At 43.4% G+C, this 21058-nt stretch overlaps 1 protein-coding gene across 2 annotated transcripts in view; it reads left to right on the forward strand.

Moving 5' to 3' along the window:
• Positions 1 to 21058, forward strand: part of BCAN (brevican) — a 68155-nt gene that overhangs the window by 35635 nt on the left and 11462 nt on the right. Inside the window, exons 2-8 of one of the 2 annotated variants that reach the window (XM_040333304.1) lie at positions 1059 to 1146; positions 5010 to 5396; positions 8438 to 8612; positions 11195 to 11322; positions 15113 to 15406; positions 15543 to 15932; positions 16368 to 17555. In XM_040333304.1, coding sequence (XP_040189238.1) covers positions 1065 to 1146; positions 5010 to 5396; positions 8438 to 8612; positions 11195 to 11322; positions 15113 to 15406; positions 15543 to 15932; positions 16368 to 17555 — 2644 coding nt within the window. In that variant the 5' untranslated portion in view covers positions 1059 to 1064. The remainder of the gene's footprint in view (positions 1 to 1058; positions 1147 to 5009; positions 5397 to 8437; positions 8613 to 11194; positions 11323 to 15112; positions 15407 to 15542; positions 15933 to 16367; positions 17556 to 21058) is intronic. The other variant, XM_040333305.1, reaches the window with a different exon arrangement.

The raw sequence follows: 21058 nt of genomic DNA on the forward strand, positions 1-21058 counted from the left end.
TCCGGCGGTAAAAAGTCTGTCGGGAATCCAGGGGGAAAACCGAGAACCTGCTTGGTCACTTTCCCCGTAAACAGGAGATTTTCCCTTCGGGAAAACTGCAGTGAGAGCTTTGGCCGGGAATCCTGGCTGCGTTTATGCTCCACCGCAGTTTTTCCCATAGGGAGACTGCCGGGAAAAAGACCGCCGTGAATCACGGCAGGAAAAAAGAGAACATATTCTCATTTTTCTTGCCGTGATTCCCGGTGGTTTTCCTGTCGGGAAAACTGCAATGGAGCATACAAACCGGTCAGTTTTCCCGGCCAAAAGCTGTCATGGCAGTTTTCCAAATGGGAAAACTGGTCGTGTGTACGAGGTATTAGCGTGTTCATCAACTACATTACTGCTTGATCCCAACCCCTTGTGTACAATAAAAATATATTTGTCTCTAAAGTGAAGACACATGGTATGGAACTTCTAGGGATGATGGGAACTGGAAGTCTTCAACGCCCAGAAACTCTGGTGGAAACTGGGAGTTTTTGTTAAAATACTTTGGAATCAACTATTGACTTATGAAGTTATGGTTGACTAAAAATAAGACACTTGGAATGGAACATCTAGGAATGAGTGGAACTGGGAGTTTTCATTGCCCTGATACTCTGGTGGAAACTGGGAGATTAGACCATCTCCTGTATTATGTCTGCAGTCTCTGACCATCTCCTGTAGTATGTCTGCAGTCTCTGACCATCTCCTGTAGTATGTCTGCAGTCTCTGACCTTCTCCTGTATTATGTCTGCAGTCTCTGACCGTCTCCTGTGGTATGTCTGCAGTCTCTGACCATCTCCTGTAGTATGTCTGCAGTCTCTGACCATCTCCTGTAGTATGTTTGCAGTCTCTGACCATCTCCTGTAGTATGAAAGCTGACCATTACACCCTTTACTCCCATACAAGATATTCAGAAATACAAAATAACTGAAATATATAGTAACTGATATGTGTTTTATATCAAATCCAAAAATATACATCACTGTTTTTGTCCTTTGTGATATAATAATATTTCATATTTTGTTTTTCCTCACCAGGACAATATGAAGTCAAGTCTACTTTTCCTTGTGCTTACCATGGCACTGAGCTCCTCCGCTTTAATCCCAGAAGTAGAAGGCATGTCAAGTTAAGTGTCGTCTTCCTTTCAGAAGTGATTTTTCCTTTTCTGTTACTTTATCCTTTTCAGTGTATTGGTCATCCCGCCATTGAACAAATGGTATTTACTTCTTCTCACTGACCACCAACGTAAGGAACATTTTTCCCACTGATCACCAATGTAAGGAACATTCTTCTCACTGATCACCAATGTAAGGAACATTCCTCCCACTGATCACCAATGTAAGGAACATTCTTCTCACTGATCACCAATGTAAGGAACATTCTTCCCACTGATCACCAATGTAAGGAGCATTCTTCCCACTGATCACCAATGTAAGGAACATTCTTCTCACTGATCACCAATGTAAGGAACATTCTTCCCACTGATCACCAATGTTAGGAACATTCTTCCCACTGATCACCAATGTAAGGGGCATTCTTCTCACTGATCACCAATGTAAGGGACATTCTTCCCACTGATCACCAATGTAAGGGACATTCTTCTCACTGACCACCAATGTAAGGAACATTCTTCTCACTGATCACCAATGTAAGGGACATTCTTCCCACTGATCACCAATGTAAGGGACATTCTTCCCACTGATCACCAATGTAAGGAACATTCTTCCCACTGACCACCAATGTAAGGGACATTCTTCTCACTGATCACCAATGTAAGGAACATTCTTCTTATTGATCACCAATGTAAGGGACATTCTTCTTACTGATCACCAATGTAAGGAACATTCTTCTTACTGATCACCAATGTAAGGAACATTCTTCCCACTGATCACCAATGTAAGGGAAATTTTTCCCACTGATCACCAATGTAAGGAACATTCTTCCCACTGATCACCAATGTAAGGGACATTCTTCCCACTGATCACCAATGTAAGGGACATTCTTCTCACTGATCACCAATGTAAGGAGAATTCTTCTCACTGATCACCAATGTAAGGAACATTCTTCTTACTGATCACCAATGTAAGGAACATTCTTCCCACTGATCACCAATGTAAGGGAAATTTTTCCCACTGATCACCAATGTAAGGAACATTCTTCCCACTGATCACCAATGTAAGGGACATTCTTCCCACTGATCACCAATGTAAGGGACATTCTTCTCACTGATCACCAATGTAAGGAGAATTCTTCTCACTGATCACCAATGTAAGGGACATTCTTCCCACTGATCACCAATGTAAGGGACATTCTTCCCACTGATCACCAATGTAAGGAACATTCTTCTCACTGATCACCAATGTAAGGGACATTCTTCTCACTGATCACCAATGTAAGGAACATTCTTCTCACTGATCACCAATGTAAGGGACATTCTTCTCACTGATCACCAATGTAAGGAACATTCTTCTTTCTGATCACCAATGTAAGGGACATTCTTCTCACTGATCACCAATGTAAGGGACATTCTTCCCACTGATCACCAATGTAAGGGACATTCTTCTCACTGATCACCAATGTAAGGGACATTCTTCTCACTGATCACCAATGTAAGGGACATTCTTCCCACTGATCACCAATGTAAGGAACATTCTTCTCACTGATCACCAATGTAAGGGACATTCTTCCCACTGATCACCAATGTAAGGGACATTCTTCCCACTGATCACCAATGTAAGGAGAATTCTTCTCACTGATCACCAATGTAAGGGACATTCTTCTCACTGATCACCAATGTAAGGGACATTCTTCTCACTGATCACCAATGTAAGGAACATTCTTCTTACTAATCACCAATGTAAGGAACATTCTTCCCAATGATCACCAATGTAAGGACCATTCTTCTCACTGATCACCAATGTAAGGGAAATTTTTCCCACTGATCACCAATGTAAGGGACATTCTTCCCACTGATCACCAATGTAAGGGACATTCTTCCCACTGATCACCAATGTAAGGGACATTCTTCCCACTGACCACCAATGTAAGGAACATTCTTCCCACTGATCACCAATGTAAGGAACATTCTTCCCACTGATCACCAATGTAAGGACCATTCTTCTCACTGACCACCAATGTAAGGGACATTCTTCCCACTGATCACCAATGTAAGGAACATTCTTCCCACTGATCACCAATGTAAGGGACATTCTTCCCACTGATCACCAATGTAAGGGACATTCTTCCCACTGATCACCAATGTAAGGGACATTCTTCTCACTGACCACCAATGTAAGGAACATTCTTCCCAATGATCACCAATGTAAGGAACATTCTTCCCACTGATCACCAATGTAAGGGACATTTTTCTCACTGATCACCAATGTAAGGAACATTCTTCCCACTGATCACCAATGTAAGGGACATTCTTCCCACTGATCACCAATGTAAGGGACATTCTTCTCACTGATCACCAATGTAAGGGACATTCTTCTCACTGATCACCAATGTAAGGAACATTCTTCCCACTGATCACCAATCACCCAAGTGTAAGTGGCATTCTTCCCACTGATCACCAATGTAAGGAGCATTCTAACCATTCACCACTAATGAAAGAGGAATTCTTCCCAGTGACCACAAATGCAAGGAGTGTTCTTCCTAATGGCCACCAATGTAAGGGGCAATCTTCCCACTATACTCATCAATGTTAGGCCCCATACACACGATAGAATCCATCCGCAGATAAATCCCAGCAAATGGGTTTCTGCGGATAGATCCTATGGTGTGTACACGCCAGCGGATCTGTTTCCGCGGAGAAATCTCCTCTGGGATGGATTTCAGCAGATCGGATATTTGCTGTGCTGCACAACATATCCATCTGTTGAAATCCATTCCAACGGATGGATCCGCTCGTCTGTACAGACTTACCGGATCCATCCGTCCAAAGGGATTCCCTGCACGCGTCGTAATGATTTGACGCATGCGTGGAATTCCTTTTATGACAGCGTCGCGCCCGTCGCCGCGTCATAATAGCGGCGACGGCGCGACACGTCATCGCCAGAGGATTTCAGCGCGGATTTCAATGCGATGGTGTGTACACGCCATCGCATAGAAATCTTCTGAAATCCTCGAGAGGATTTATCCGCGGATACGGTCCGCTGGACCGTATCTGCGGATAAATCCTCTCGTGTGTATGGGGCCTAAGAGGCATTCTTCCCAATGACCACCAATGTAAGGGGTATTCTTCCCACTGACCATTACACTGATGTACCCTTATCTTTCGATATAGTGATTAACAGCAGGGGTTTCCTGAGACTGGAAAGATATGTCAAGGGTTCCTCCATGTTGAAAAGGTTGACCATAAATGTAAGGGCATTCTTCCCACTGACCACCAATGCAAGGGGCATTCTTCCCACTAACCACCAATGCAAGGAACATTCTTCCCACTGCACACCAATGTAAGAGGCATTCTTCCCACTGATCACCAATATAAGGAACATTCTTCCCACTGCCCACCAATGTAAGAGACATTCTTCCCACTGACCATTACACTGATTTACCCCTAGCTTTAGATATAGCAATTATTAGCAGGGGTTTCCTGAGACCGAAAAGATATTTCAATGGTTCCTCTATGTTGAAAAGGTTGAGAAAGGCTGACCTAGATGGTTCCAAAAGTGCCCTAAGAAAGCATTGCAGAGTTGGCTATTGAGCGGTGCTTTTTAGTCTCAAAGTTTGTCATGGTAATGTTGGCTTTAAGCACTAATCTGTGGTTTTATGTAAAGTATCTGCTCCTCTAATAATGATGGCCGTTAGTTCAAAGAGTGTCCTGATTGACAGTTTCCATATTTCCTTTGTAAATGTCAACACTGAAAAAAATGAAGAGTGTTAATTTCCTGTAAAACATAAAATATTCTGTGGTCGGACAGATGTGGTTTGGCGCTGTGCCCTGCCTAAGCCTGGTTTTTCATTAATGTTCTTTCCCTTTCCAGAAGATTACAAGAGCTTAAGAGTGAGGATTGGAAACTCTTCAACGAAAGCTGTGTTGTCGGGCACGTTGACCATCCCTTGCCACATCACGTACCAGTCACCAGCGGAAGAGGTGACTGTGGGCCGCCGGGCTGTGCTGGCCACACCTCGGGTAAAATGGACCTTCATTTCCAATGATAAAGAAGTCGAAATATTGGTGGCTCGGGGCCACAAGGTCAAGATCAATGAGGCTTACAGACTACGGGCCTCTCTCCCACACTACACGACGTCAGCGTATGACGTCACACTGGTCCTCAAAGAGCTGATAAGCAACGATTCGGGGATTTACAAGTGCCATGTCCAGCATGGCATTGAAGATGACCATGGCATGTTGGAGGTGAAGGTCAAAGGTAAGCCACTGGGAGGCCATATTAAACCTACATAGGAGACGGCCTTGCCTATCCATTACCTTTACTGGTCTGTATGTGAAAAACAGGAAAACTGTAAGGAGAAGAAAGCTTACAATTTATGTAAAAACAACAACTTTTTTTACAGTTTTGGATAGAATGAGAAATAGTTTCAACTTTTTATTGCTCACTTGGCCTCTCGTAGAAATATTGGCCCATAACCAGTTTTACTTGGCAAGTATGAAAAACCCACATTAGGGATATAGACAGACATTATTTTTGCAATTAGCTGGATGTTGGTGCCAAAAGCACAAGTCCCTGCCTTGCGACTCTCCTGCTGAGGCTAAACCCGCCGCTATATTGTGCCCCACTCTGGGCCAGAGACCTCAACACAGCATTCCCCATAACTGACCTTTATATCACAAGGAAGGAATGCCCACACATAAGTAGGGTTGCTCCGCTCTACTGATTGTACTTGGAATTGGCACAACAGTCACAATACATTGACATACTATCTGGGGTCGCGTGCCAGTACATAGTCAATCATATTTAATGGACGGTCCGCAGTAGTCACATGTAAAAGCATAGTGCAATCATTAAAGTAAGCCATCTTCCCTACTTAGCCTCTCTCCACCTGGGGTCATTAGTACTCACTGGATGGGATCTCTGCAATCACATCTCCTCGGATCCCCCAGGGGTATAGGCTAGGGTGACCAGACACCCCCGGTTTCCGGGGACAGTCTCCGGATTGAGGACACTGTCCCTGGACCAAGTCTGTGCCCGGTTTTGTCCCCGGATTGGATTTGAACTGGGGCTGAGGCAATTTCAAAGACAGTCAGTGCAGAATTGATAAAAAAAATCAAAATTATACCCCCCCACTCCTACTAGCTTAGGGGGGGTGCTATTTTTTCCATTATCTGTGCCGCTTTCTGATGATCATGTGCTGGTTGGAGCGGTATCTCTTCAGTTTCGGGTGCATGCCCATTCAGCTCCGTTTGCAAGTTCTCCTGCCTTGGCTCAAGTCCTGGCCAGCCGCCTGCCTGCTTATCTCCTTGCCTTCCCTGGTGGAGTGATCTTCCTCCGCTCCCCACCCAGTAGTAGCCGGGGCCCGGAGAGTAAAACTTATTTGCCGCCATTACTAGTAAAAAAAAATCTGGTCACCTTAGTATAGGTTTACTCAGGGAACTTTTGGCCTGGCCTCAAAGGCTTTTCACAACCCACCCTAGCCCCCACCTCCATAAGGGTCAGGAATTCTAGCTCTTTTAAATGCAGGTCATTCTTTCCTCAGACTCCAGCCCTGTCCAAGGTTTTTCACTTGTTAGCTACATCTGTGGGGTGTTTGGCTTCTATTCCCCAACTGCACTAGGGCTCCTCCCAACCTGGCTTACATCTTACCCATGACATCACCACAGGAGGGCTCTAACTAAAAGGGGCCTAACACTTGATGACACTACATTCTGTAACCAGGCACGATTCTGGAACAGAGTCACCTAGTAGCAGACTAGCTAACTGCACCTGCTAACATGAAGAGCAATGTAGACACACTAAACTAAACACTGGATATGATTAAAAAAGGGAGCACGCAAAAGAGAGACAAAAAATGCACAGGTGTACACATAGGCCCAGATTCTGCCCCCCCATGTGAATCAGTATGGGATTACCCCTCCTCATTCACCCTTTTTAAAGGGGGGCTTTCAGATTTCGATAAGACACCCACCGCACAACCACCAGGCCAGGGTTGTGGAGAAGAGGCCCTTGTCCTCATCAACATGGGGACAAGGTGCTTTGTAGTGGAAAGCAACCCCTCTATATTGAGGGTATGTGGCCTGGTATGGTTCAGGAGCGGGGGCGGGGTGCCACCTTGTCCTCCCCGCATGCTTAAATCTGGTAAGGAGGGCCTGGTATGGAATGGGGGGATCCCCCACTAAAAAACCGCCCCCTCCTTGACAAAATCGCTACCATTTATAAGCACTGCTGAACTCTGGCAAAAAACACCAATGCTTAGGATTTTTGCAGCGTTTTTTTAAGCTGCTATTGTGCATGGAGCCTAAGTGAGATATATTTACAGTGAAATATAACCCACACAAGCATCAGCAAACAGAAAACACAGTAAACATGTAGAGAACTATATCCTAATGACAATAATATAACTAGCAACCTAACAGAGTATCACAAAGCCTAACTAACAAATAAACTATATACAATATATATTCAAAATGGAGAACACAAATCAACCAGTTAAAATGGAGAAGCAGGGAACAGATGAGAAGGGGGAGCCAGTACTTGGATCAGGAACAAGAGAAGCAGATAAGAGGCAGTAGGGCACAGGATAAAGGCTGGGTCAGAATCAGAATAAATGGCACGGAGAGCCAAACACTGTAGCAAAAGGCACTGGTATGGGAGGACTTAAATACCCTCCCAGCAGCCAGCATCAGGTGAAAACGAATAACTGGGATCTGTTGGCTGCTGGGAGACACCCACTGGTGGACACCGTAACTATATCCTTCCACTCTGGGAAGCACACTGCCACCAGCAGGTGATCCAGATCCCAACACCCTATTATTCAGGAGTGAGTGAAGTTCATATGTGCTGTGGAAAAAAGTGCAAAAAAAAAAAGCTTTTTTTTATAAAAAAATCATAAAAATGTAAGACATCTGCCTTCCAGCATTTTATGGCATATTTTGTATTCCCATGCTTTTACTGTCTTAGTATTCATTTTTTTTTTACTGTTGGGGTATGGGAGGTTTTGGAAGAATTTACCAGGCCCTGGTCTCAATAAGTCTGAGAACCACTGGTCTAGTGCATTCCATTGTGATTCTAATGGCCTTTTCCCCCTAAAGCGTTGTCTGTATACTCAGTCAATAGCTGATTCAAAATGACCTTCAAGCAATATGAACGTTTGTACTAGGTGCTCCTCCGTACACTTCCAAGATGCTAATGCAAATCTTGCAGTTCCTTTTGGTCTACATACAGTACATGAAAGCTGGTTTACATACCGTGACAATGGTTCCCAATAATTTATCCTGTCCATCTGTGTCCTTTAGGTGCTGTGTTCCTGTATCGAGAAGGAATCTCACGTTACACTTATACTTTCCCCATGGCCCAGGAAGCCTGCAATAGGATTAAGGCGCACATAGCCACAGCAGACCAACTTTTGGCCGCCTACCATGGTGGATATGAACAGTGTGATGCCGGCTGGATCGCTGACCAAACTGTCAGGTTAGAAGATTATATTAATGTTGGTTTAGTTGCTTGTTTTCAAACAGAAACCCAGGGCCATATTCTCAAAGAATTACGCTGGCGTATCGGTAGATACGCCGACGTAAGTCCGATTCTAAGGCCGTCCTATGTTTAAGTGTATTCTCAAACTGAGATACACTTAAACATGCCTAAGATACGACGACCAGCGCCGTTGTATCTTAGGCTGCAATATCTACGCTGACCGCTAGGTGGCGTTTTCTTTGCGATCAGCGTAGAATATACAAATGACTAGTCACGCCGATTCTCTAACGTACGCTTGCCCGTCGTAGTGATTTTACGTCGTTTCCTTAAGCGATACGCGGCGTAAAGATAAACATGCCCCCTAGGTGGCGTACTCAATGTTAAGTATGGCCGTCGTTCCCGCGTCGAAATTTGAAAATTTAACGTCGTTTGCGTAAGTCGTCCGTGAATGGCGCTGGACGCCATTTACGTTACCGTCAAAACAAATGACGTCCGTGAGACGTAATTTAGCGCAATGCACGTCGGGTAATTTACCCGACGGAGCATGCGCATTACGATCGGCGCGGGAGCGCGCCTAATTTAAATGATCCACGCCCCCTACCAGGATCATTTGAATTAGGAGTGCTTGCGCGGGTGGACTTTACGCTACGCCGCCGCAAGTTTACAGGTAAGTGGTTTGGGAATCAGGCACTTGCCAGTTAATCTTGCGGCGGAGTAACGTAAAGGACATACGTTACGCCGCCGGAGATCTATAAGAATATGGCCCCCAAGGTCTAGGACAGGGGTCTCCAAACTTTCAAAACAAAGAGCCAATTTATTGCCCCTCAGACTTTAGTAGGGCCGGACTGTGACAAATGGGATTAGAAAAATGTGTCAGTGGAAGGAATAGTGCCCCATCTTTGGTGTCATAGGAAGAATAGTGCCTGATCTTTGGTATCAGTGGGAAGAATTGGCCCTCGTCATTGGTGTCAGTGGGAGGAATAGTGCCCCATCACTGGTGTCAGTGGGAGTAATAGTGCCCCATCACTGGTGTCAGTGGGAGAAATAGTGCCCCATCATTAGTGTCAGTGGAAGGAATGGTGCCTCATTGTAGGTGTCAGTTGGAGGAATAGTGCCTTGTATCAGTGGGAGAAATAGTGCCTGGAGGGCTAAATAAAGGCAAGCAAAAGGCTGCATCTGGCCCACATGCCACAGTTTGGAGACCATTGGTCTAGGGCAGTGGTTCTCAACCTGGGGGTCGAATGACGATTTGCCAGGGGTCACCGAATCATGGGCTGTTCCTGAAGCCCGCATCGCTCTCCCAGCCTTTTTGCGGCTGCCCAGTAGGGCTATCCCTGGAGCCCATGGCCGCCCCCTCAGTTCACGGCATGGCTGGGGGGGAAGAGACTAGAGGTCAACTCCTGGTGAGGAATGTGAAGTGGAGGAGACCCCATCTTCTGATTTCGGCATATGTGTCAATGCTGCGAGACACCTCAGAGCTGGCGACACAGTGAGTAACACTACCTGTGATTAGAGTTGCCAATAAAAGTCCCCACTACTGTTCTCAAATCAGCAGGTGACCTTGATCAAGAGCACCTAAGTTGCCTGATCAGAACTCCCCCCCCAGCATTGCCACTGATCCCATACCTCCCACCAAGGAGTAAGAGAAGGAATAAAAATAGAGAAAAAAAAGGGGGTAGAGGAGAGGAAAAATAGGCGGGGAGAGGAAAAAGAGACAGGGGAGAGGAAAAAGAGACAGGGGAGAGGAAAAAGAGACAGGGGAGAGGAAAAAGAGGGGGAGAGGAAAAAGAGGGGGGGAGAGGAGGGGAGAGGAAAAAGAGGGGGGAGAGGAAAAAGAGAGAAGGAAGAATAAGAGAACAAGAAAAACTGCTAGAGAGAGGGATGGGAAAAAAAATTAGGATAGAGAGAGATAAAAGGGAAAGAAGGGAGAACAAAGAGAATGTGTGGTACGTCCTAAAATGTACCATACGGGTTTTAATAGTGTACGAGTGGAAGGGACTCAGGGAGCGCTAAATCTCCATGGGTTAGGGGCACAAATTACTTGCCTTGGGTGCTGACAACCCACGCTACAAAAATAATTTTATTGTTAGTGGTCCCCACAACTTGAGAAATGTTATCAAATGTTATCAAGGGGTCACGGCACTAGGAGGTTGAGAACCACTGGTCTAGGGCGCAGGTGTCAAACACAAGGCCCGCGGGCCGAATCCGGGCCTTCCAGGCCATTGATTCTGAGCATGCATGTTTTCCATGTTGGAAAATTTGAGAACCAGCTCTCAAATTTTTGCTGTCGGAAATTCCGACAGAAAAAGTCAGATGGGGCATACACACGTTCCAAAAGCTCAAATCGAACTTTTCTTTTCGGAAATTCCGACCGTGTGTACGCGGCAATAGTGTTGCCTAAACGATTTATTATGCATTTTGAACACATCTTTTCACTCTTAACAAAAAACACACAAAACTGTGAGATATTAGTTTGTATTTTGTCTATAATATGAGATTATGTAAGCTCACCATCTGCTCCAAGGGTCCACCCTCACAAGTATCCAAGATGTACCCTTCTTAGTCCCGTTCCTTTGCAGGTATCCTATCCAGACCCCCCGGGAAGGTTGCTATGGAGATATGGATGGATTCCCTGGAGTGAGGAACTACGGAGTCTCGGACCCAGATGACATGTATGATGTCTACTGCTACGTGGAAGAACTTAATGGTAAGTCTATTGTCTTAATTCCCAGTCTAATTGTATTTAGGTTGCCACCAAATGTGCGCCGTCGTATCTTTGCGACTGATTCATAGAATCAGATACGCCTCACTGTTGCCAAGATACGAGCGGCGTAAGTCTCCTACGCTGTCGTATCTTGGGGTGCATATTTACGCTGGCCACTAGGGGCGCTTCCGTATATATTCCGGGTTGAATATGCAAATGAGCTAGATATGCCAATTCACGAACGTACTTGCGCCCGGTGTATTAAAATATGCTGTTTAAGTAAGGCGTACGACGGGCGTAACTTTACCCCTCATAAAGCATGGGTAAGTCATGTTAAGGTATGGACGTCGGAAACGTCGGAACAGCGTCGTATTTTACGTCGTTTGTGTAAGTCGTAAGTGAATGGGGATGGGCGTAGGTTACCTTCACGTCGACTAAGCATTGAGCCGGCGTAATTTATGGAGAAAATTCAAGGTGATACTGAGCATGCGCGCGCATGCACCCTTCGTTAGGCGCGTCATTTACGTGGGGTCACGATTAATTTCCATACAACACGCCCCCTACCAGCCTACTTTGAATTACACGGGCTTACGCCGGCCCATTTACGCTACGCCGCCGCAACTTACGGAGCAAGTGCTTTGTGAATACTGCACTTGCCTGTCTAAGTTGCGGCGGCGTAGCGTAAATAGGATACGCTACGCCCAACTAAAGATACGCCATTGTATCTGAATTTGGCCCTATACCTTTACAACCCCTTTAAAGTATATCTAAAGCCCCATTTTTTTTTTAGTTTTGAATAGGTTAAGAATTTTTTTTTTGTTTTTCATAGACCAGGGGTCTCCAAAATTACTAAACAAAGGGCCGTTTTACTGTGCCTCTGACTTTGGATGGGCCGGACTCTGGCCATTCGGAGAAGAAAATGTCTTGGCATCAGTAAAAGTAAATAAGGCCCCGTCTTGGGTATTAAGGGGAGAAATAATGCCCCATCGTTGGTATCAGTGAGAGGAATATTGCCCCATCATTGGTGTTGGTGGGAGGAATAATAGTCCATTGTTGGTGTCAGTGGCAGAAATGATGCCCATTGTTGGTGTCTGTGGAGGGAAAATAGTGCCTTGTACCAGAGGGAAGAATAGTGCTCCAAAGGCCAGGTAAAGTTAAGCAAAGGGCCACCGTCCTCTGGCCCCCGGGACGCAGTCTTAGACAATTGTCATCAGAACAAATGTTCCCATATTTATTTACATTTAGCCCCTCTGATAAAAGTCTAGAGAAATATTATAGAGAGTAAATTTCCCTAACGGCACAAACAATAAAAAAAATTGTAAGTTCTTCGTACCTGGCAGCCTTGGCTTGATCAGTTTCCATCCTCGAAGCCACTTTTTGGACCTTTAATTTGACAGTTGTTGAGTATGTTTTTGTCATAGTAGGCCACCACCTTCCTTTCTTATCCCGTATCCCTATGCTACTTCTTTTCTCCCCTGTCGCATCGTCCCCTTTACTCATCTCCCGTTTTTCCAATTTGCCTGTTTCCCTCCATTTATGGTCTCACCTTCTTGAAACCTTTTCCGTAATACTGGTGGCCCTCTTCTTCTTATGGGCAGTATCGAAAGACCTGCTGTAGTACTCAGAGCTTACTAAATCCACAATTCCCACCTGAGTTTTTACAAGCTTTATTAAGATTTTCTTCTAAAAAGCCACCGTGTGATATATTTTTGAGCATTACTCTGGTTAATATCTCTTACATTATATGTACACGATTTGCCCTAAGATCCTGCCAATTCCATTATTTATCTCTGGACGCCCAAAGTATTTTTTTGCTTCTCCACCAGAGAGAGTTTTTTTTATGTTTTAATGTTTTATCCACCCTCTTTTTTTTTTTTATAATTGTTGAGACATTTCGAACAAATAGTACTATATTATGTATATGTAAATGCTTGACCACACTTCTTTTTCAATAAAAAACGCAAAAAAGTTCTTAAATAAGGCAGAGCGGAACACCACATGAAAAAAAAAAGATGCATTCTCACAAATGACCAGAATCTTATAATGATTTTAGAAAACATACGAAGCCTCATACACAGACCGAGGAACTCGACGGGCGAAACACATCGTTTTCCTCGTCGAGTTCCTTGTTAGGCTGTTGAGGAACTCGACAAGGCAAGTTTCTCCATTCCCGTAGAGGAAAAAGAAGACATGCTCTCTTTTTGGCTCGACGGGATCCTCGACAGTTTCCTCGTCGAAAAATGTACACACGACCGGTTTCCTCGGCAAAAAAAAAATCCCAGCAAGTTTCTTGCTGGTTTTTGCCGAGAAACTCGGTCGTGTGTACGGGGCCTGAGACGTGCTTGTGAAAAATAGTGTTAAAAATGTAATTTTCATTGAAGGGGACTCAGAAAATAGTATAAGACAGATAACACCGATCTTCACGGTTGTCAAAACTAAATTAATTCAAAGATAGCTTTGATACTGTCTTTTACAACTTTAAAGCCTCGTACACACGACCGATTTTCCTGCCAGGAAAACTGCCAGGAGAGATTTTGGCGGGGAAAACCGGCCGTGTGTATGCTTCCTCGCAGTTTTCCCGACAGGAAAACTGCCGGGAATACCGGCGGGAAAATAGAGAACCTGCTCTCTACTTTCCCGCCAGGATTCCTGGCGGTTTAAAATCCGGCAGTTTTCCTATGGGAAACACTGCAAGGGAGCATACACACGGCCGGGTTTCCCGGCCAAAGTGCTCCCCGCAGTTATCCCGACGGGAAACCCGGCCGTGTGTACACGGGGAAACTTACCGGCCGTGTGTACACAGGGAAACTTACCGGCCATGTGTACACAGGGTATCCCGGTCGTGTGTACACGGGGAAACCCGGTCGTGTGTACACAGGGAATCCCGGTCGTGTGTACACAGGGAAACCCGGTCGTGTGTACACAGGGAATCCCGGTCGCGAGTACAGGACTTAAGAGTGGTTTGATTGAAACAACTTTAGCCAATTAATTCTGGGCATAAAACATGATACGTGAAACATATTGGCTAGGCCAGAATATATTACCCCATCAAAGAAAGCAATCTCTTGGTAAAATTGAAGTTACTATCATCCCCTTGTTATCATAGAATTTAGTAGAAGAAAAAAAATATCTCCTCCACAATCATGCAAAGGCATAAAGTGGTTGTAAACCCACTTTTGAAAAAAATAAAAAAAATAACACCTGCAAGACAAAGGTATAATGACCTAGTATGCATAGCATACTAGGTCATTATGTAATACTCACCCGGGATCGAAGCCCCCGCTGCGATGCCCGACACAGCACAGGCCGGCAACATTGCCCAAGCCAATCACAGTGTCGGAGCCGCGATATCGGGAAGTAACTCCGGGACGACATGTCGCCGGCCTGTGCTGTGTCGGGCACTGCAGCGGGGGCTTTAAACCCAGGTGAGTATTGCATAATGAGCTAGTATGCTATGCGGTAACGGCACAGTCACTGAAAGCAACGGCACATACAACGGCACATGCAAATACAGGCAATCTCTCTTAAACTGTTCAGGTTTAGGAGATATCCAGGGAAGCTACAGGTAAGCCTTATTATAGGCTTACCTGTAGCAAAAAGTGTGCTGTAAGGGTTTACAACCACTTTAACCTGTTTTTACTTGCAGTGTCTTTTTGTGTTGTAAGATTTTGTTAAGGTTTGACTCGGGCCACTGTGAATAGAAAAGAAATAGATCTTCATCAAATTTATCAACTCTTGTAACCACCTCACTGACTTGTTAGCAGCTTGTTAATTCTCTGTCTCTCTTGTTTAGGTGAGGTTGTTCTAGGTTCTACACCAAACAAATTCACTCTAAGTGAAGCCAGAGACTATTGCAGAACATTGGGAGCTGAAATGGCAAACACTGGCCAACTCTATGCTGCATGGAATGAAGGGGTTGACCAGTGCAATCCCGGCTGGCTTGCTGATGGAAGTGTCCGGTATCCCATTGTCACACCAAGTGAAAAGTGTGGAGGGAACTCACCGGGAGTCAAGACTATCTTTCAGTTCCGCAACCAGACAGGCTTTCCAGACCCTCAGGCCAGATATGATGTCTACTGTTTTAGAGGTAAGGTTGTCCGTAGATAAAGTAGATGATAGTGATGATAGTCTTCTTAACATCCTTGTGGTCACTTGTCATTAGTTCCAGATTTTATCAACAGCACATTTTAACTAGATAGATGATCAGTCCTCTTTTGCTTTAGGTGAAGGCCCTGTTCAAACAGAAGACCATGGTGAGAGCCCTTCACCTCCAGCTGAGCGAGTCAAAGGAGTCATTACAGTTACCGAAAGCTTTAAAGAGCTGAAGTTGCCAGAAGCGAAAGCTGAGAATGAAGCTCAAGGTTTTGTAGATACCATCCCACTGAACAAGACTGAAGCAACTAAGCTTGCAGATGTAGAGATCCTTTCGACCGTCAAAGACCTGCAAGAGTTACCACCACAGCCTACAGCTCTAGTTGATGAAAACGTCAATGGTGATGAAGACCTTTCTCCTGGCGTTGCAAGCTTTCCTCCCTATGAAGACCATTCTGATGACAGTGAAGAGTCTACAACAATGGATTACAAAACCACAGCTATTTTCAGACATTCTCAAGGTAAGCCAAGCAAGTAATAAATACTACGGTCCTACTAATTTACCAAGGATGACATTTAATCCGTTAGGTAGATAGGCCCTGAGTCATTTAAAAAAAAAATCTTCGTGTTTGACTGGTATATCTATTTAAAGGGTCAGTTCAGCCAAAAGTGATATTTTAGTTATCAAGCCTTTTATGTCTTGGATACTCCAATGTTGAGATCAGCAGCTTCCTATGGTGGCACACTGAGAAGAGGAAGGGCCAGGATGGTTGGCAGGGGACCTGTGAAGAGGATGATCATGGCCGCTCTATGCAATTCCATTGCACAGAGCACTTAAGGATATCATGTTTGGAATTTTTCTTTTAAATGTTTGATTTTACAATCACTTTAAAGTAATAACTGTTTCTTAAATGTAATTTTAGCTTAGGCTTGATGCTTTTTTTTTATTTTGGCAGGGGATACACCTGGCTTTGTTGCAGAGTCCACCCAAGCAACAATGGAAGGAGAAGCTCTGCCCACTGCAGGTGACTCCATCTTAGATGTATCATTTGTGAATGTACTTGCAGAGAATGATTATGACAACTTTACTGACTCGACACAGGAACTTGGAGTTACTGTGTCAGAATCAGCAAGCCACATTCCAAATGCCGGATCCCCCAACCCAACACAATTTTCAAACACAGAACATGTTTCGGATGTACTCACTCAGGAAAGAACCAGTCAAGGAAATACCTTTACCATGACAATAGCAGATACCAATTTTAGTCACATTGTCCCAACTATAGCTTCCTCTATTTTAGACAGTGATGTAGAGTATAGCGGAGATGATAAACCATTACCAAGCGTGATTGTTGATAATGAGCCCCCTAACTCTTCCCTAGACACCCCAGTCACTCAACCAATATCCACTAGTCATCCACCTCAAGATTATTTTGAGGCATCTGGACATGCCAATCAGTTGACCCTTACAGGAGAACCACATAGTCTGAAAAGTTTGGTGGAGGAACTGGCCTCTGGAGACCATGCGAGTGGGACACCAGATCATACAAAAAGCTCACAGATATTTGAATCAAGCCTTGTCCTTACAACACCTCTGTCATTTTCTTCTGGGCCTCAAAATTTGAGTAGCCCTGAATTATCTTGGGAAGAAGGAAGTGGAGAAGTTCCAGATTCTACATGGCTTACCTTAGGTGGTGCTTCAATTTCAGATGTCAATAATACTCAAAAACTAGAAAGAAACGAAGATGAACCTCAAGAATTTCTAAACAATGTGGCAAATACGACTATACCTTCTGGACAGAATTTATATGAGGATGACGAATCATCAACAGCCCAAATTTCCCACCTGATAAGCCCTAATGTGTCTCCTGGTCCATCTACCATTAACGGTGTTGGTGTAGACCAATTTGTTCAAGAGAAAACCCCTTTTCCAACATCTTTAATGGGAACAGTAGAGAGTCACCTAGATCTAGTCTCTCCTGCTCATATAGGTTTCACTCCACCACCCAACAGTCACAGGAATTCCACAAGACTGTTTTTGGAGAAGATCTTTCCACCAACCATGACTTCCCCGAATCCTACCGGTCCCTTGCCCGCTGTCCCAACAGAAAAAGCCATTGTTGGATCCTCAGTGAACTTTTCAGGTAACAATCTTCATGTCTACACAGCCGTTGTTCTGTCAACGGTCTTCTCCTTCAAAGGCTTGCCATGAATACTCTTCTTCTCTACCTGTGCTTTCCTCTTCACTCTCTCATTCAAATTCGGAATAACACCTGTAATCTGCAGCTTGGCCAGTGCCAAACCAACCACTCTGCCCATTCAAGAGCCCGCCTTGTTTTTTTTTACTTCTGTGAAGTATTTTTACGATGGTTTCCATGAAAAAAATAAATAAAGCAGATTAAATCCTTTTTAGAATTAAAGCGGTGGTTTTAGGTCTAAACTTTCTTTAATTTCCCTGTTCCTTTTCTGTGTCTTCTCTATGTTTGTGTCTGATTCTTTCACTAACCGAGAGTATTTCCTTTCAAAATCCTTGCTTTACATTAACATTTTACCTGTGGCAAAGACAATGTTTAAAAGTGATAGGAAGCGTTGGCCAACAACTGTATAGGCGGAAGTTTTCCAAGTTCTTTACTGTTAATACGAGTAAAGGCTAATGTATGATGAAAAGGTTTTGAGGCCTGTAGAAACTAACCGAGCAACTGCTTCTACTTCTTGTTCTTATGTAAAAGTATATTTAATTGCTCCACTTGTAGAAAGTTTGCCATTTTTGATGTATGGTTTCTAAAATGTAACCAAAGGACCTAATTTACAAAGAAAACCAGAGCAAACTTGGTTTCATCTTCCAACTAACCATGGAATCCAGTTGATTAGTTATTGGTAGTTTATATTAGTTACAATTTAACCAAAGGACCTTATTTACAAAGAAACCCCACAACAAACTTGGAACCTTGGCCACTACCAACCAGTCTGGCTTCATCTTCCAACTAACCATGAAATCCAATAGGTTAGTGTGAATTAAACTGAAGCATATCCTTCACAGTTAGTTATTGGTAGTTAAAATTAGTTAAAATGTAACCAAATTACCTATTTTACAAAGAAAACAAGAGCAAATTTGGAGCAGTGGACAATGCCAACTAGTCTAAGTTCATCTTCCAACTAACCATGGAATTCAATAGGTTAGTTATTGGTAGGTAGAATTTGTTAAAATGTAACCAAAGGACCTCATTTACAAAGAAAACAAGAGCAAACTTGGAGCAGTGGACAATGCTAACTAGTCTGGGTTTATCTTTCAACTAACCATGGAATCCAATAAGTTAGTTATTGGTAGTTAAAATGGGGTAAAATGTAATCAAAGGACCTCATTTACATAGAAACCCAGAGCAAACTTGGAGCAGTGGCCAATACCAACCAGTCTGGTTTCATTTTCCAACTAACTATGGAATCCAGTTGGTTAGTTATGGGTAGTTAAAATGAGTTAAACTGTATTTAAAGGGCCTAATTTACAAAGTAAACTAGAGCAAACTTGGAGCAGTGGCCAATACCAACCAGTCTGGTTTCATCTTCCAACTAACCATGGAATCCCATTGGTTAGTTCTTGATAGTTAAAATTTGTTAAAATGTAACCAAAGGACCTCATTTACAAAGAAAGCCAATGCAATCTTGGAGCAGTGGCCAATACCAACCAGTCTGATTTCATCTTCCAACTAACTATGGAATCCAGTTTGTTAGTTATTGGTAGTTAAAATTTGTTAAAATGTAACCAAATAACTTCATTTGCAAAGAAAACCAGAACAAACTTGGAGCAGTGGCCAATACCAACCAGTCTGGTTTCATCTTTAAACTAACCGTGGAATCCAATTGGTTAGTTATTGGTAACTGCTCCAGTTTGGCGCCAATTCTGTTTGTTGTAGTCAGGGCCTGAATTTTCAAAGTGTACAATATGAATTATTTAATTCAAAAATTAAACAGTTAACATGAAAGTTAACAGTTAACAGTTAATTGCACTTATGAAATACATACACTGGAGCTGTTTTATATGCCAAAGGATTTGTATTTCTGTCCATCCAGTCCCAAGATTTACAAAGCTCTTCCACACAGCATAGTCCTGTCTAGAAGGTCTAGTCAACAGATTATTTGTCGTTTGACCTGAAAATTATTTAATTTGGGGTAGTGATTTGAGAATATAATATAATAATGAAATACATAAAATAATGGCTAATTTAAAATAGGACATACCAATGATTATAAACACAGTGGATACATTTGATTATTAAATATCATTAGAAATATAGGGCCAGATCCACATAGGGAGTACGCCGGCGTATCTACTGATACGCCGGCTTACTTTCAAATTACCCGCGTCGTATCTTTAGTTTGAATCCTCAAACCAAGATACGACGGCTTCTGGGTTCGATCCGACAGGCGTACGGCTTTGTACGCCTTCGGATCGTAGGTGCAATACTTCAGCGCCCGCTGGGTGGAGTTCGCGTCGTTTTCCGCGACGGGTATGCAAATTAGCTTTTTCCGACGATCCACGAACGTACGCGCGGCCGTCGCATTCTCTTACGTCGTCTCTAGTCGGCTTTTTCCGGTGTATAGTTAAAGCTGCTATTTTGCAGCGTATAGATAGACTTGCCATGTTAAAGTATGGCCGTCATTCCCGCGTCGAAATTTGAAATTTGAATTTTGTTTGCGTAAATCGTCCGTGAATAGGGATGGACGTAAGTCACGTCTAAGTTCAAAAAATTACGTTGTTGCGACGTCATTTCGCGCAAAGCACGGCGGGAAATTTCGAAACGGAGCATGCGCAGTTCAATCGGCGTGGGGACGCGCTACATTTAAATTAATCACGCCCCTACCCGCCAATTTGAATTCCGCCGCCAGAAATACACTATGGCGCAAAATCTTTGAGGATTTGAAAGTACGCCAGGTAAGGTACGGGGGTGTAGCGTATCTCTGATACGCGGCACAAGTGTAAATGTCTGTGGATCTGGCCCATAGTGTACTATATAATAACCAACAAGCTTGTCTCTAACACAGGATAGAAAAGGCAAGACAAAATTTGATTACCGGTTCCTGTAAAATGTTCACATTTGGTTGTCTTCCTCCACTTGGAGCAACTTTTAAAATGCATTAAATATTGTAGCTATCAGTAGGGTCAAGATGTACCTAAATCACATCAACTAATATTGTGTAATTAAAAAATGCATTCCAAATAATATTTTAACAAGTTAAAGCTATATTTCAACAGATAATGAAACAACTAAAAAAGATAGTGGAAATGTGATTTTAGCTGGAGGCTACGGTCATTGCTTGGGAAGGGCCCCCAATTGGCATATGATCCAATGGCCAATATCTTGGCCTTTGTCATGTTATCACAGTTTCTGAAGGACTGATAAGTTTATACCCTTTTTCATAATTATGGTGAAAAAGTTCAGAATGGAGGGTTTAATTCTGGCGTAGATCTAAAAATGATATGAAAAATATTGCAAACAATGTAAAAAAAAAAAAGTTAGTAAATATACATTTTTTAAATGCATTAGACAATTATAGCCACTTGATTTGCTCTACTCTGATCCACCAACTATATGAATAATAATTTGGTCCCTTATCTATAAAATTTTGTCATTTTTATAATATTTAAATG

This window comes from Rana temporaria, chromosome 13 (assembly GCF_905171775.1).
Source record: "Rana temporaria chromosome 13, aRanTem1.1, whole genome shotgun sequence".
In the NCBI taxonomy this organism is placed as follows: Eukaryota; Metazoa; Chordata; class Amphibia; order Anura; family Ranidae; genus Rana; species Rana temporaria.